We start from the raw sequence: 17,708 nt of genomic DNA on the forward strand, positions 1-17,708 counted from the left end.
ATTGCAGTTTGATGTGTGCAAGATTGAGTATCCTAATGACTTGGATTTATTAACGCCAATGTTAACCTTTGAACTGCATCGACATGGCCCTCCGTTATTATTTCGACTTGATGTCTCAGCCGTCAAGGGCGGTTTATATCTTCCTAAAGCTGAATAATATACCATTTGATCCGAAACCTGTTGCTTTAAGAAAAGGTTTCAGTTCAATACACACATAAGTTGTTGTCATTCCCACTGTAAGGTTGAATTTTTTTTTAAAGGATGTTTACTGTATACATGTATACTTATAACAGCTAAACTCCCACCACAATGTGTCCCAGTTAAGACAGGCATTGCAGTTAAAAATTGTCAGTATTAGGCATCCCAAGAAATACAGATGTATTAGATTTGTGATATATTCGTTGGTTTGGTGGTTAAATTTATGAAACTCGTTGAATAATGTCCAGCTCTTGCCAGCCTTGGCTAGCAAAAGCTGGACATTATTCAACGAGTTTCATAAATTTCATATTAAATCGTTACCTATTTGAGATTCTTTTTATCACATAGTTTATTTTTCAGTGGAAATTATTTAGATAGAAAGAAGAACGAATAATTTCGTTCATTCTGACAGAAGGTGCACCTTTCATCTGTTGTGCATAAAACGTGGTCCCAAACAAAGTTGAACTAGTAAAAGTAGATTGTACATTTTTTTAAAACTATAAAGCAAAGAAAAAGCTTCCTTCCGAATAAACAGAACATTTTATGACAAAATAATTTTTCAAAACAGAATGAATAATGTGATGTGATGCCACATTGATATGGTAAATAGTAGGCCTAGAGTACATGTTTACCCTAATATGTCACTTGCAGAACTAAACGTTACATTGTTGCAATTTGTATGTGAAATAGGATTACTGGATGCAGAAATTCCCACATTTACTGCAATGCATTTGTGCAGCATATTACATGTACAGTCAGTTATGAAGACTAGTGCATACTGAGCAACATTATATATGTAGTTATGAAGACTAGTACACACTAAGCAACACTATACATGTACAATTATGAAGACTAGTACACACTAAGCAGCATTATATATGTATAGTTATGACTATATTATACACTTAGCAACATTATACATGTACAGTTATGAAGACTAGTAGGTACTAAGCAACATTATTAGACAAAAGGATCAATATGGGTATATAAAAAATAGCAAACTAAAAAAATATTTTGATTAAAAGAGGATGACACATACAAATTCATACAACTTGTTTCCAATGGGGTCTTGAGGGATCAAGATTTTGAAGCAGGATACATACAGCCAATTAAAAGTGTATACAAAACTATCTGCAATTAAATTAATGAATTTAAACTTAAAATGGTCTATATCTGAGGAGTTCCAATATTTATGATGTTAAAAGAAAGTTGTAGAAACTATACCACATGGTGTAACAACTATACTACATGGTGTAACATCTATACCACATGGTGTAACAAAATAAACTTTACTTCAGCTTAGTGGTCTTCTAGTGTTCATCACTGAGTTTCTCATTACATACATGCATAAATGCACACACACACACACATATATATGTTCTCATTGGCTTCTATTCAGCTTGATTCCTTTTATGTGATGGTTGCATTCTACTACTATTTTGCTGGTGAGAGTGAAGTGTACATTTGTGTTGTACATATATTTGGCCTTTACTTTTGGCCAGATTTTCTTTGAGGGCTTTATATTAGGACTCGTGTTTGAATTAAAATTGTTTGGGGCTTAAATTAAGTATAAAAATGTACAGACCTGTTTCTTTATTTTGAGTATACCACTTAATTATAAGGAATAAGTAAATATTGTCTAATTGACATAATTCTTGTAACTAGTATCACAGCCTTAGTCTCATTTACTGTCGTAATATAATCTATCCATATCCAGACAAAACAAGGCTATTTAGCTTCTTTTGCCATATTGTTGTTTTATAAGGAATTCCATATACATTTATTTGGCACTATTTACTTCCCTTGGATACTTTTATAAAAGAGGATTTCTTCCATTTTTGAAAACAGCCTGCTGTCAAAATTGTTAGCTCAAACCTACAAAATAGTGGAATGTTTTTGTACTGCCACCTGTGTTCTCACTGGTGTCTGCACTTATAAAAGCATATGCATATTGGGGCGCTCACCAGTTATTATGTACTTTTGAGAGAGTGACGTATGTAAGGTGAAGTTGTTTGTATTTAAAACATGCACAATGGAGAGAATGTTGGCATGCCTCTATGCTACATTAATGTAATGTGGATGATATTTCTTTGGATATTGTACTTTTGGAAATTATACATGATCTAACCACACTGCTAACTAAAATGACTGCTCCCTTGTGCTAAAAAATCAGCCTGAATTAATCTAAAGTACACTATCCATAGCAGCTGTTAAAATAGGGAAAATTAATTTGCCAGATTAGACAATACCAGCTTCTGAAAGTGCAATGAATGACTTACCAAATATATAAAATGTAAAAAAAGCTCATTTTTATACAATTTACCTCTGAAATTCAGGAAATGAAAATGACCAAGTGGAGCTAGCACTTTTTTGAAAGGTGCACATCTGGAGTAAGGCCAAGCTGTATACTCTATAACCCACATTACACCCATCAATCATACACCGAAATAAAGGGAATTAAAAGTTGTTTGAATTATACCTAAGATATACAAGGTTATTTTTAAATAGCCAGTATAACCAGTGAGGAAGGCCAAGGAAATTATTTTTCATTAAAATTCTAACCTATGCAAAATAGGAAACTGTAGAACACCACCTTAGTAAGCCTCACTTTATCTCAACCATTCTTTCTTCATAGGTCCTTAACAACAGTTTGGAGTGGATTTCATACCGCCTATGCCTTATGGGGGCCTAATGGAAGCAACTTTGTACAAGTACTTAAGTTGTTCATTTTTGGTTAAGTTTTTACATTTGGCTTTTGTGCACTCTAAATAGATACTGTAATACCTGCATTCATGAAACTTGGTCAATGGATGCATCTTGATGAGTACATGTGCTTCTTCTTCATTGCAAAGTAGGTCAATGTGACCCACATGTTATATGCTTCGCAGATGAGTTAAATTTTGTGTTTTAGCTGTTCCAGCTAAAATCATTAAATTTTATGATTATAAACATATTTATTAGTAACATAACTGTGCAGAAAGGAAGGTCATCATGACGTGCATTTCAGATTTTACTGGCATAAGTCAAGTTTATATGTTGAGCTAGTGACCAAATATGTTTATTGCACCTTATAGATAAATTCTTTGTGCAGAGTTGCAACTTATGAATGCTTCACTCTCATCACAGAGGTTAGTCACTGTGATCCATATTTAAAACTTCACTGATCATTTTGGTATTTTATGCAAGCTGTATTTATGCAAGAATTATGAAACTAGGTGACTGTATGCATCTCATTACAGCCGTCATTTCACACTTTACTTGCTTAGGTCAAATTTGTGTGTATAGCTCATGATTGTATAGTATGCTTGCATCCTATGCCTCTAATCATGATAATTGTTGAGGGGTGAAATCTTGCTTTAAACTGTTCATGCCAGGATCATTAAAATATATAATATAATACATCTATATTAGGACCACAACTATAAACAAAATGGTCACTGTGACCTACATTGCACATTTTGCTGAATTAAATTAAGGTTTCTGCATTTAGCTCATGACCACATAGGGTTTTTGCAAGCAATGTAAATGTGTAGGCCTACCTAGAATCGGGAAAATTGGTGAGGAGATATATCTTGATGAGCACTACTTCTTCATTGTAGAAGTAGGTTACTGCCCATATATTGTTTCACCGTCTTGCGTTAAATTTTGTATTTGATGGTTATTTCTCTGGTATTACATGTGTCTGTTTAAGTGTTTTACAATAAAAGAAGCTCATCATGACCTATATTTCATATTTTGTTTGTTATTTTTACATCTAGCAGATGAGTTTTTGGCACATTGTATGGATACCATTCTTCATAGAAATATAATGAATTTTGGAGAAGTGGTGTGTCTTGATAAGAATTAACTCTTACTGCAAAAAAGATGTCTATGTAACCTATACTGCAAATAGAGGTCCAGGTAACCTATATTTTATAATTCAGTGACTTTGTTGAAACTTTGTGTTTGGAGGCCATTTATTGGGTGCTGTTTATGTTAAACTTGATAATTGGATGGATTTCTGTTAGTACTACATCAATATGACCAAGAAGGTAACTGTATCATGTAGTGTGTGTGTGTGTGTGTGATTTGGATTTTTAATGTAGCTTTATCAATTTTTCAGTCATATTGCTATGATTTCTGCAGTGTGGCAGTTTATAGTGATGTCTAGCATTGGGGCATCATGCCGCGGGGATGTAGCATGATGTCCCACCCAGTCACATTGTCCTGACACCAGGCTGACCAGTCCTAACACTAATCTCTTCATGTAGAGTGCCAAGCGAGGCAGCTGTTAGTACCATTTTTGTAAGTCTTTGGCATGACATTGCCGGGGATCGAACCCACGACTTCCTGCATCCGAGGCAGACGCTCTAACCACTTGGCCACTGGAGCGGTTCCTGTAGTGTAACTTTACTAAATATCTGTGTGTAGACCATGACCTCATAGATTTGGCCATTGTTATGACTATATGGGTTTAAACCATGTAACAGAAAATAGCAAAACCAACAAATTTAGTTAAGTCAACAAATAATTTATTTCCCTAAAATACAAAGTGAAAATACATAGACTCCTACATTATTGTTAATTAAATCCCAAATAATCATTAATGTCCTATCAAAAGTCCAAAATATAGAATGTTCCAAATGAATTCCAGTAGTCTTGAATGTCTTGATGTATCAGAGTGATAAAATCAGAATGTGTTTGAATGAGTCCCCAAACATCAGAAAGTAGTGTTGTAGTCCAAAAAAGTCAATGAGCACTTTGTGATGCCAGTGAATAGTTTTAAATAATTTCATCTAGAATTATATCTGAACACAAATGCAAACTCTGATCATAGATTTCCATAGACTGATAATTGTTTACCAAATCCTTGATATACAAATTCACTTGACCTAAGATGGCTGTTCCTAAATAAAGTAGCCCAAAAATTGGGCGTTGAACAAAGTTTTTGTCATTACTTCAGACATGTTGATTATTGCTTGAAATTCTGAATTGATTCATAGTCCTGTCAAAAGTTTTTAACCCAAAAGTCTTGTTCACATTTTAAAATATACATGTACAATTATTAATTCATAAAATTGTTTTAAAAAGTTTTGAAAATTTTTGTGAGAACAGTTCCCTTGTCCTTGTTAGTACTGTTTTGTTTCTTGCAGGTGAACATTTTACAGAGGAGTTTAAGAAGCTGAATCCATTCTCTAGAGTGCCGTTTATAGATGACAATGGTTTTATTTTGACTGAGAGGTAAAATAATCTTCAGTAGAAAAGTAGTGGGATATTAACGTCCCACATGTATTGCAGTGTTTCTTCCATAATAAATCCTAGGGCCTGCCATGTAAGGTTCTTAAGAAAGGGGCAAGGTGGATTTATCATTGAAAAGATCATACATAAATAATTTGCCAAGATTTTTTAAAAAGTGAGAACGAGTTTATTGGTATGGGTTTATTATGGGAGTATTATGATGTAAATGAAGCAATACTGCACTATACTTATTAAATTATACTAAATCAATTATTGTCAATAATTATACAAATCACTGGCTATCAACATACTACACTATTCCTCTAGTTTGTTTCTGGGCAATTTTTTACAGACCGTATCTCATCTTTTCACATGAGTTTCATTATGATAGACATGAAACTCAGTAGCCCAATAAAGCTTTATAATAAGGTATTCCATCTGGGTTTTTTTGCTTGTTACATAATTTTAACATCTTTCCCTTTTATCATATAGTACTTTATGTTTACTTTTTCTTTTGGAAGGCTATATATTTCTGCTTTTTGTATAAATGTATTTGCATTGTTAGAACCTTACTTGGAATTGGGATTATATAGCCAGCACTGTGCTGACATGCAGTCAAATCCTACTACAACACCTACTACTGCCATCGCACATGTCCTTTTGGGCGCACATGACGTAAATCCAAGTAATCAATCAATCAACCTACTGCTGTTTTCTTTTACTTTACATATTTACTATATAACAAAATTGCTTATGGCTGTTCCATTGAGACATCCATTGCACTTTTATTAAAAATATGTGGCAAAATGTTCTGATCAATCAAAGAGTTCATATTAAAAGGAAACAGAGTTATAATTTCATTTATGGGTGACTACTCCACATTTAAAGTGCTTTCCCTGGGTCCTAAATATATTTTACTGTAATAGCTTTTGTCAATAAATGTAATGATTGTTATGAATTAGGTCAGTTTATTGGGGTAGATATGGTAAATTAGAATATATTTTTTATTAACAATAATTTAAATTCTGGCAAAATGTAGTCTTTATAGCTGCTGTTTTATAGGTTTTGCAATGGAGACCATTGGATCTTTTCAACATTTGAGTAAATATCTCCATTAAAAACATAAGCAAGTTAGCAAAATATATTTCCTAATGTCTCTACAAGGAATTTACACATACCTTACTCAATTTTAACTCAATGTCAGACTCTTACTCATGGAAGCATTTATCTTTGATAAGACATTTGTGCATTTATGCTCTCTTATACAGCAGTTTTCGGCTCAGTGTTAATCATATTTTATGCTGGTTTTCAATATTTAAAGTACATGTAAATTGAGATCTAGAGATACAAACTACACCTGATCTTGTTTTTTGTGTTTCAGTGTGGCAATTCTCCGCTACCTGTCACAGAAGTACAATGTGCCAGAACATTGGTACCCACGTTCAGATGTTAAGAAACAGGCTCGAGTGGACCAATACCTGAATTGGCAGCATCTGAACCTACGACTTAATGCTGCCATGACTTTCCAACATCTGGTATGGCATTAACTCTGCTGTTGAGCAAAGCTTAACTTATTTGATGTCCGTTGCAGGATGAGTTGTTTCAACCTATAATGCAAAACGCTCTTAACATCTTGAAGGTGGAGGAAACTGGAGAACCTGGAAAATACCACAGACTGCTTAAAGGCAGCTATGTACTTAAATGCATTAACACTGCAACCAAATAAGTGCAAATAAGAGTCAGTGTGTTGTAAATATAATTTTATAATAATTAAAAATGATCAGTGTATTGTCAAATTAATGTTTCAATAATAATTAATTAGGGTCGGTGTATTGTCAGTTAAATGTTATAATAATAATTAATAAGGGTCAGAGTCTTGTCAGTTAAATGTTATATTAATTATTTAACTAAGGTCAATGTATTGTCAGTTAACTAATAAACAGCTGCCTCACTAGGCTCTCAGCATTAAGAGGTTAGTGTTAGAACTGGTTGGCCTGGTGTCAGGATAATGTGACTGGGTGGGACATCATGATACATGTCTTTGGCATGATGCCCTTGTGCTAGACATCTCTATACACTGCCACACTGCAGATATCATAGTGATATGATTTAAAAATTGTTAAAACTATGTTAAAAATCCAAATCACACACACACACAATTAATAAGGTTCAGTGTGTTGTCAGTTTAATGTTATAATAATAATTAATTAATTAGGATCAATATATTGTCCATTAATGATGGTCAGTGTATTGTCAGTTAATTAATATGGCCCAGTTTATTGTCAGTTAATTAATAAGGGTCAGTGTTGTTGTTGTTGCTATTGGGTTTAATGCCATTTTTCAGCACAAGATAGGCCATACATGGTGGCCAGTATAAATGGTGGAGGAAGAACCAGGGAAAACCCCCGGAAAGAACCACCGACCCACAAGAAGCTACTGGGCAAGCTCTCTCGCATACCCACATTGGCCGAGTCCGAGACTCGAACCCATGCAGACAAAGGTGAGATGGCAGTGATCCATAATGGTGAGCACTATAGGCCACTTGGCTACTCAGGGCCACAATAAGGGTCTGGATATTGTCAATTAAATGGAAATGGAAGAGTTGAGTATCTCATTGTTCACTGCAAAGTTTTATAAAACATAAAATCCACAAGCATCTTTCACAAGATCACTGGCTGGTTACCACTATTTATATTTGTTGTGATTATTAAGTTTCACTTTAACAGGTTCTTGCTAGTTGTCTGGTCCAAATTTCCCCTTGAATCACTTTGTATTTTGTAAAAAATGGAAAATGTCCTCTCCGTACCAGCATTAGAATGTGGTTTCCACATGTTTCTGTAATGTGAGGATGGAACACTTAAAAAGTATGTCTTGAAAGTTTTTATTTTAATCCTATATTTTTCAAGGGTGGTATGTACAGTAGATGGCCTTTAAAACATGTATATTTGTATAATGGCTCTTTATTATAGATGCCATAGGGCTTCCAATACACTTGACACAGTCACACCACATCACTTCATGTGTCTATAATACACTGAACAAAGTTACGCTATATGTCTACATGTGTCTATATTGCACTGAATTCAGTTATGATATATGTCTGCATGTGTCTATATTACACTGAACTCAGTCACGCTATATATCTGCAAGTGTCTATAATACTCTGAACTCAGTCATGATATATGTCTGCATGTGTCTGTATTACACTGAACTCAGTCATGCTTCATGTCTGCATGTGTCTGTATTACACTGAACTCAGTCATGCTTCATGTCTGCATGTGTCTATATTACACTGAACTCAATCACGCTACATGTCTGCATGTGTCTATAATACACTGAACTCAGTCACGCTACATGTCTCCATATATCTATAATACCCTGAACTCAGTCACACTACATGTCTGCATGTGTCTATATTACACTTAACTCAGTCATGATATATGTCTGCATGTGCCTGTAATACACTGAACTCAGTCATGTTACATGTCTGCATTTGTCTATAATACACTGAACTCAGTCACACTACATGTCTGCATGTGTCTAGGTTACACTGAACTCAATCATGCTACATGTCTGCATGTGTCTATAATACACTGAACTCAGTTACGCTGTAAGTCTGCATGTGTGTCTCTATTTCACTGAACTCAGTCACGCTATATGTCTGCATGTGTCTATAATACAGTGAACTCAGTCATGCTACATGTCTGCATAATGGCTCTTATTATACACCCACTTGGATTACTCATACACTACACAATCCATTTTCATACAATGGCTGTTATTATAGACTACCTGTGGGGCATCAAATACACTAGACTCTGCATATATGTATAGTGGTTCTGATCAGAGACCACCTGGTGCTACCAATATTCTAGACACTGCATGTGTGTAGAATGGCTCCTTTTATAGACCTCCTAAGGGCTACCAGTACATTAGACACTACATGTCTACACACGTGTATAATGTCTCTTGACATTAGCACCCTGGGACTACCAATACACTGAACACAGTCACAGTACATGTCTGCATGTGTGTACAATGTCTCTTGACATTAGCCCCCTGGGGCTACCGATACACTGAACACAATCACAGTACATGTCAGCATGTGTGTATAATGTCTCTTGACATTAGCCCCCTGGGGCTACCGATACACTGAACACAATCACAGTACATGTCAGCATGTGTGTATAATGTCTCTTATTATAAACGCCCTTGGGATATTAATACATTAGATATTCTGTGTATGTATAGTGCCTCTTATTATAGAACCCATGGGGCTACCAATACACTAGTTACTGCATGTATGTGGGATGGCTCTTTTTATTGAACCCATAAGGGCTGCCAATACACTAGACACTGCAGGTATATATAATAGCTCTTATTATGGACTCCCTGGAGTGTGTGTGTGTGTTTGTGTGTGATTTGAATTTTTAACATAGCTTTAAAAAATGTCAGTCATATCATCACTATGTCTGCAGTGTGGGAGTTTATGGTGATGTCTAACACTGGGACATCTTGCAGCAGACATGTAGCACCCTACCCACTAAAAGGTCAAGTTCACAGCAACAAATAATTGACCCAGTTAGTTGCTTCATTGCCTAGGTTGTAACTTTTGAAACATATACATTATTTTCATAATAGTTTACCCAGAATTTGAACATCATGGCAAGATGAGGTGTTTCATACTGGTCCAATATGCGCCAATCCCTAAGGTAGGCCACAGCATGGAATATGTAATTATGAGACTTGTTTCATGATCGTAGCAGTATCTTTAGAACTGTTTGATTTTTTTTAATGTAACTTAACCCAAATTGTAATTTTGACTAAATCGTGTATGATATCACAATCACTCCCGCTACCTCCATGGTCAAGGTATTCATAAGTGGAAGACTGAAGATAACTGAATGTACTGTCCATCAGAAGTGTTCTTTTCACACAGTTGCTTTTGAACAACTTCATCAGATATGATGTGCACCTTTATGTTATAAGGTTCATCAAATTGAATTTTTTATGTTGAACAAGCTTGGCAACCGACCCTCATATTAATCTTGCCCTCACATCACAAATTTCATTATTACTCAGTACTTGTTTAAGGACACAACGGATTGAAACCAAATGTAGCATAAACCTCATAAACTAAAATTCATGTAACATTACCTTTCCTTTCCATCAGCATTAGCTGACATTTATTCCAGTTGCACGACTTGGAGTTTGAAATCACATATTAAATCAGGGCTTCTTACATTTTATGTTTCCTCTTGGCATCCATGACCCCAACAAAATTTCCGAAATAATGTTTTCCAAAATCATTACCCACACATGCACACGCCATCCACACCTTAATTTTGTTAACCTGAGGACATCATGTACTGGTTTTGAATTAATGCCCTGTATATTTTTGGATGACAACAGTTTTTTTTTTTGCAATTCATGTACAGTTAATTTATTTATCATTTCAGCTACTCATCCCACGGATGCGAAACCAGCCTGTTGATCAGAAAAAAGTTGAAAGGTTCAAGTTAGGTCTGGCAGAGTCTCTTATGTACATGGAAACCTACTTCCTGAAAGACCAGATGTTCCTTTGTGGTGATGATATATCTGTGGCTGACATATTGGGGGCATGCGAGCTGATGCAACTTAATGCCGTCATGGAAGAAAAATTGTATGAATCCAGTCCCATACTGCATGCATGGATGAAACGAGTCAAAGCAAGGCTCCAGCCTAATTTTGATGAGGCACACGAAATAACCTATAGAACTCGTGAGATCTATAAGAACACTAAAGACAGTTTGAATGCAAAGCTATAGAATTTATGAAGACAAAACATTATCTCATCACTTCACCCTCTCACTGGCTTGGATGTTGCATTCACTCTTGTGACCATTACAAAGGCTGGCTGATAATCCTCAACATAACTGTCACTGAAATATTTGTCAATTTTTGAATGAAATTGGCTTTTGATTATATATTATTTCATTTGGGTCAGAGGCATCTGAATGGCCCGTTTTCTGTGCTGCATATCTTATAACTGGAAAATTGTGGTCTCAGAAGAAATTAACTCTCTGAGACTTTGAATTAAGTGTTGAATGTCTAAATTAATGCAAAAAGTGCTGGAGATTGGACTTATATTTTTAATAATTTTCAGTTATAACTTTTAATAATAATAATATATTACCTGCTATTTTTCCATCATTGTGTCTTTTCCTGGTGCTAGTCACCAGTTCAAGAAGATTATTCCCTCCTCCAATTAATCATTGGAGACCTAGAATAAAAGAACAATATGATCTGAATCTAATATTTTATATCAGTTTTTGATCATTGTTGCCAAATGCTCAGGTTCAGTCTAGAAGGCAGTAAACTTCAATGTTTACAATGCGATTCTATTATTGTTGAATTTAGAAATGTGTTTATCCTAATACCCCCTCCCCCTTTAAATGTAGTTATGGATTTTTTTTCTCAAGGAAACTGATTGATCCGTGTCTAGCATTAAATGGCTATTGAGCAGTCCTCTCCATTCCTTTTAAGTTCTCTAAGGGTTGTATTATTGGGTTGGACCGATATCTTTCAGAACTAATCAGGTGCTTTGAGCTACAGAGACCAATCTCAAGATATTAAACACCAAGGTGGAACCATTTTTATTCTTTGGACTTTATCTAAATCTTTAAGCTTTGAGTGAAGCTTAAGGAACCTTACCCATACAGTGGTCCTCCTTCTCTTGCTAGCACTGGTGAGAAGGTTGTTGTTTTTGTAGGGTTTAACACCATTTTTCAGCACAAGATAGGCTATACATGGCAGCCAGTATAAATAGTGGAGGAAAAACCCTGGAACCCGGCTCAAAAGAAGTTACTGGCAAGCTTTCTCACATACCCACATTATTTGAGCCCGAGACTCAAGCCCACCCAGACAGAGGTGAGATGGTAGTGATCCGGAATGGTGAGCACTTTAGACCACTCGGCCACTTGGGAAGAGAAGGGAGAAGGATTTGTCAGTGGAAATGTTTTTTTTATGGCTCAGTAGTAACTAATATTTATTCTCTCTTCATTGCCAATCTGGGTGTTTAGTCGGGAATCGGATGCCTTAAGCACCTCCTGCTTTTATTGAAATTCTGAGTGTCAGTCACATCTAGGGATGGTCAAGATGTACCCATTTGCCTAATTTAAGTTTATGTTTATAGCTAAATATAAAGAGAATATTAGAATATATGTTGGGGTTTGGACTGAGACAAGGAAATCCCAGTCAGGGGTTACATTATTTGTCTCCTCACAAGGCTCTGCTGAGGGGGGAGACAAAAGAATATAACTCCACAACTGGGATTTCCTTGTCTTGGTACAACACATTTATTATTTTCTCACCCAATTATTTCCATTGAAATTAAAATAATCGTGCACGTTTGTAATATAGTTAGATTCAAAACACAATATTCATCAAGTGCTATTACTGCCTCTCACTCTGTAATGGTCATCAGGTTTTGCACTCTTTTATGAAATTCTGGATGATTATCTTAGTAGAATCTAGCAGTATATAATGATGTTAGAAATGCAACAAATAATCAAGAAAGAAAAAACTTATAATTGTTACATGTTGCAAGTATTTCATCATGAGCATCTCAAGCCAAGTGCATTTATTATGTAAAAGTACATGAATATGATTATGTTAATGAGGGCAAAGGGGTGCCAAGTAGACTCTTAAGTACACAACTTCTAAGCATGAGAAATTAGAAACATAAAAGTATTTGATATTGTTACTGTATTATATTTAATTGATGTATCTCATGTGAAAATAACAAGAAAGAATTAAAATATTTTATATGGACAACTTTTGTCTTTTCAAATTTAGAAAAAGCTTTATGGTAGGCAAGGTACAGTAAAGTACACAGCTCAGTCTAATCAAGTGTGTAACGGCTGTGAAGCGATACAAAATGCGTGATATTCTTGGATATTTTCTGTCCTGAAAATATGACAAGTATTGCTCTTTTTATACAATGATATGTATGTGGAAATCTTGTGGAATAGCGTGTTGACTAATGAATGAACCACTCTGATTGGTAAGTGCAGGAACTTTCATTTGTTTACAATATTTGATTCAACTGGGGCTGGTTGGGAGTGTTTGATTCAACTGAGGCTGGTTGCGAGTGTTTGACAAAGTTTGAAGAATTAGATATTTATAGCTACATTTATGACACTGACCTGAACAGTTAATAAGTTACAGATATGAAAAAATTTGCCATAAGCTACTTTATGAATACATTTCTTTTTGTTATATGTATGTTGTTGCTGTTGCATTTATAAAAATTCCATCAGGCACAGCAGAAGGCAACAGGTTTTTTTTCTTCTTAAAAGTAGTTCCTAGCACATGGACACCATGACTGAGATAACCTGTCTGAGACAACCGGACTGAGGTAAGAAAAGTAAGGTTAGCAAAAGAGCTAGACTTGTCTGACACATGAAAAGATCATAACCATCTCTTCCACCCAAGCAAGTTGTCAGCAGCCACCATCCTGAGATGTATTGCATATACTATATATGGACCTTTTCAGTCACTCACCAAGAGAGGGTCTCTTTTTCGTGCAAATCATATCCCATTAAGTCAAGGCTATTGGTACATTTTTTGTGTGATGCTATAAATATTGTCTTTGGCAATGTCACTCCACTTTCTTGTCATTATTGCCAGCAATCAGTGTAATGCCAGAGTGAGGGCATTTATGCTTTGGGTCCATTTGTAACAGTCAAATAGATTGTCCTCATGACAGAGTACAGTAAGTTCACTTTGATGGCTTATCTTTTCCCAGCAGCCTCATATTTGGTTGGGGAGGTAAAACTAATTTTAATTATCCAGTACTTGCCACTTATTAATGCCCCATTCCCTCCTCTCTCACTGCTCTGAAGTTCTTTCGGTCTCTGTCCAAGTCAAGGACGATGATATTGTGATTGTAAAAAGTGGACTAAGGTATCAGACTGGGACCATGTTCTTTATTCCTTTACTCTAGCTACTATTTTGAGTGGTGATACTCTGCTTGGACTGGGGACTAACACTATGAAATATAAAGCAATGCAATAATGTCATGTAAGAATGGCATAATTAAAAGTTTTATCCTCAGTAACTACACCTTTATTTCACATTTGTCTTATTTAATTACTTTATTGTAAGGTTTGTATCTTACCTCATGTGCTACCTGAATGCTGTGTCTTTATTACCTGAATGCTTTCCCTATGTGCCCTGAATCCTGGATTTGGGATACCAGAATGCTGTCAAGGCTAACTGAATGATAGACATGGGTTATCTGTGTGCTGGGAATGGGTTACCTCAATGATGGGCATGAGTTTACTGAATGCTGCACTTGGGTTACTATACATCATGTTGAATACTAGTATACCACTGGGCTACTACTGTATTTTTCAAAAGATAATGGAAGAAATGTTTAACAATGTAGATTGTAGTTATCATTGATAAATAAAATGGACAAAATCTGGGCTGCCATGTTTTTTTCTCCCAATAAGCCCTCTGGGCTATAAGCTGATCATGAAATTTACTGGATTTGTTCTTAGCTTAACTGGTTATAGACTAGAGAGCTTATGTGATGGCCTGATTTCCATCATCAGTATGTCTGTTTCCACACGTTTATTGGTGCTACTTCTCCTGAATTACATGAAGCACGGCCATGAAACTTTATACTCTTATTTTTTCTTTAGGTGTAGTTGGTCCTGGATGAAATTGGTACCTTTGAAAGCTATACAGTGGCCATCTTGATCTGGTATTACTAATCCTCCTGAATGGCTGGTCATATCAACATGGGGGGGTTTCACCAGAAGACTGCTTACAATGCCTTTTTCATTCTGGATGTAAATGTGGCATATCTGACCTCCAACATGGTGGCCATCTTGATAAGTTTGTTGTTGATACTTCTTCACGATGGATGGTTATATTGACCTGATTTTTATCAAAGGACTTCTTATGATGTCTGGTCAATCCTAAATGCAAATGGTGCAAATTATCCATGCCAGTACCGAAGGTTGTTTTGAATATTTGCAGAACAAATTAATCACACAAAAAATGTGTGGACTGTGATTTACAAAAGGTGTTTTCATTAAATGTTCTCTCATACATGGTCTTTAGATTAAGAAAATTATATAACAGTGCTTTCTATTATTGACCATTCACATAATTCAGCACAGCAGTCAAGTCAAGCATTGTACATAGGTTGTGTTCTCTGTGTACATAGTTAGGGCAATTGCCTCAGCAATAAATAACCTACATGTGTTGATGTTGTTGTAAAATAACAAAACACAAACTTATTTACGGCCCATGGAAAGCCCTCATGGAATATTTACGGTTGTTTGTACTGTCATGGAAATATCTGGACCATCGTTAAAAGTCTGTATCAGTTTCAAATAGCAGTGTGCAGCATATGAAACCTTTAATGAGTTCATTATATGATTTGGACAAACAACCCTTTTTTACATGCTGTATTACTTTATATGTTCTTACAGTCTTTTAGGCACTGTATCTTTTTATCATCAGTGTTGTGATCATTTCACTTCTAATTTTTTTGTTCAGTTATATAGAAATAATTCAAGCATATTTTACAAACATATTATTTTTTGTCATGTACATTTTCACATGAAGATACTAATCTGGATAAAACTTTAGTTCCAATTCATGACAATTTCTGTCTTTGTTGTTACTGTTGTAGGGTTTAACACCATTTTTCAGCACAAGATAGGCTATACATGGTGGACAGAATAAATGATGGAGGAAAAACAATGAAAAACTCCTGGAAAGAACCACCAACCCACGAGAAGCTATTAGCAAGCTTTCTCACATACCCACATTGGCTGAATGAAGACTCGAACCCACGCAGGCAGAGGTAAGATAACAGGAAGCACTTTAGACCACTCGGCAACTTAGGGCCTCCCAATTTCCATCTTTGTATTCATTCATTCTATCAGAGCAGAATTAACATCTCAGTATGTATTCCTTTGCATCTTTCAAGAAGTATACACTGGTTTAAGTTAGTATCTTTCGATTTCCTCATTTATAAGGTGTCATTTCACAGACATTTATAGATACACTAACTTCCTCTTGAAATGTTCTTATATTCTCTAGTTTTGCTGTGTGTCTATCAGACCAATGGTCTATGTGCATCATTTGTTGGAATATTTAAAACTAATTCAGTTGCATGTAATGAACTTGTCCTTTTTATATTGCCTGGACATTTTGTATGAAATTTCAAACTATGTTTCTATGCCAAGCTGCAAGCACCTCTTTTCGTTGTGTTAGGAGGCCTGGTTCTTTAACATAAGTTTTTACATTCTGCTTGGCATTGTTTTGCAACAACAGTTCTTTCCATGAGTTCAGTTGTTAAGTCTAACTGAACTATTACAGATCCAAATTGTCTGTTTTTCTTTTTAAAGTAAGATTTGTATAAATCTTCAAGCTTTCTACTTACATATAATCTGTATGGGACTCTTAACATTTGACCTTTACTGAAAATATTAGCATATGCATACCTGCTCTTTTTAATCAATTGATCCCTGACCCTTGAAGCAGCCATCTCTGACCTTTTGAGTGCACTGGATGACAGCAAGCAGAGTGAGGATGTCACTGAATCACTTCAATAAATTGTTGAATTTAACAAAAGTGGAGACCTTCATTCACATCACTAAAGCCAGTGATTTCCTCCACAATGTTCTACGTGGTCCAAAGTAATTTAACCTTTAAATTTAACTAAACTGCATCACAGATTTAGGTGTACAGCAGTTTCTTATGCTTTGTAATTGGAAATAATTTCAACTTGTACTGTTTTCAGTGATTTAATGTCATTCTCACAATTAAATATGTCACAATAGATTTAGCAGGCACTGATAATGGTTTATGTTCTGCAGACCTTTGGAATTCCTTGTCCACATATTTTTAGTAATTTATCAGTTAAAGCATTGCCTTTCAAGTTTTTCACAGAGTTTATTGAAGTTTTCAACTATTATAAAATAGTTTTACCTTGACTGTTAGTTTATAAACACCAGGTGTTGATCTAAATCCTGACCTTGCTTCAGAATTTGTAACAACCTTCGTAAACAAGTTCTTTTTTATTTTAAAATGATTGGTTGTTTCCAAGGTCATGATGGGACTTTGTCTTTAAGATATAAACAATGTTTTATTTTGTTTTTTTTCTTAGAGTAAAAATGATTGGTTTTTGTCAGGGTCACACTGGGTAAATGTGATCTGTAACAAGTACTTGCTTCACTAAACTTCCAGAAGATGATCACGTGACCCTTGTTTACATTTTAGAAAGCCCA

General features: G+C 35.3%; 1 protein-coding gene across 1 annotated transcript; it reads left to right on the forward strand.

Annotated features, from left to right (window-relative positions):
- The first annotated feature begins 39 nt into the window (after positions 1-39).
- Positions 40-14,885, forward strand: LOC149775938 (glutathione S-transferase theta-1-like). The gene is made up of 4 exons (XM_089944328.1): positions 40-195; positions 5,331-5,418; positions 6,797-6,950; positions 10,875-14,885. Exons 1-4 carry the CDS (start codon positions 84-86, stop codon positions 11,220-11,222), a joined length of 702 nt encoding a protein of 233 aa, XP_089800454.1. The 5' UTR covers positions 40-83; the 3' UTR covers positions 11,223-14,885.
- Positions 14,886-17,708: the final 2,823 nt, after the last annotated feature.

This window comes from Sinohyriopsis cumingii, chromosome 19 (assembly GCF_028554795.1).
Source record: "Sinohyriopsis cumingii isolate HCF-2022 chromosome 19, ASM2855479v2, whole genome shotgun sequence".
Classification (NCBI taxonomy): domain Eukaryota; kingdom Metazoa; phylum Mollusca; class Bivalvia; order Unionida; family Unionidae; genus Sinohyriopsis; species Sinohyriopsis cumingii.

Excerpts from the sequence above, each read along its gene's own strand:
- LOC149775938 (XM_089944328.1), top strand. The coding sequence starts at position 84 with ATGGCCCTCCGTTATTATTTCGACTTGATGTCTCAGCCGTCAAGGGCG. Across the intron at positions 5,419-6,796 it reads GGTTTTATTTTGACTGAGAG|TGTGGCAATTCTCCGCTACC; the intron begins GTAAAATAATCT and ends TTTGTGTTTCAG. Across the intron at positions 6,951-10,874 it reads CCATGACTTTCCAACATCTG|CTACTCATCCCACGGATGCG; the intron begins GTATGGCATTAA and ends TTATCATTTCAG.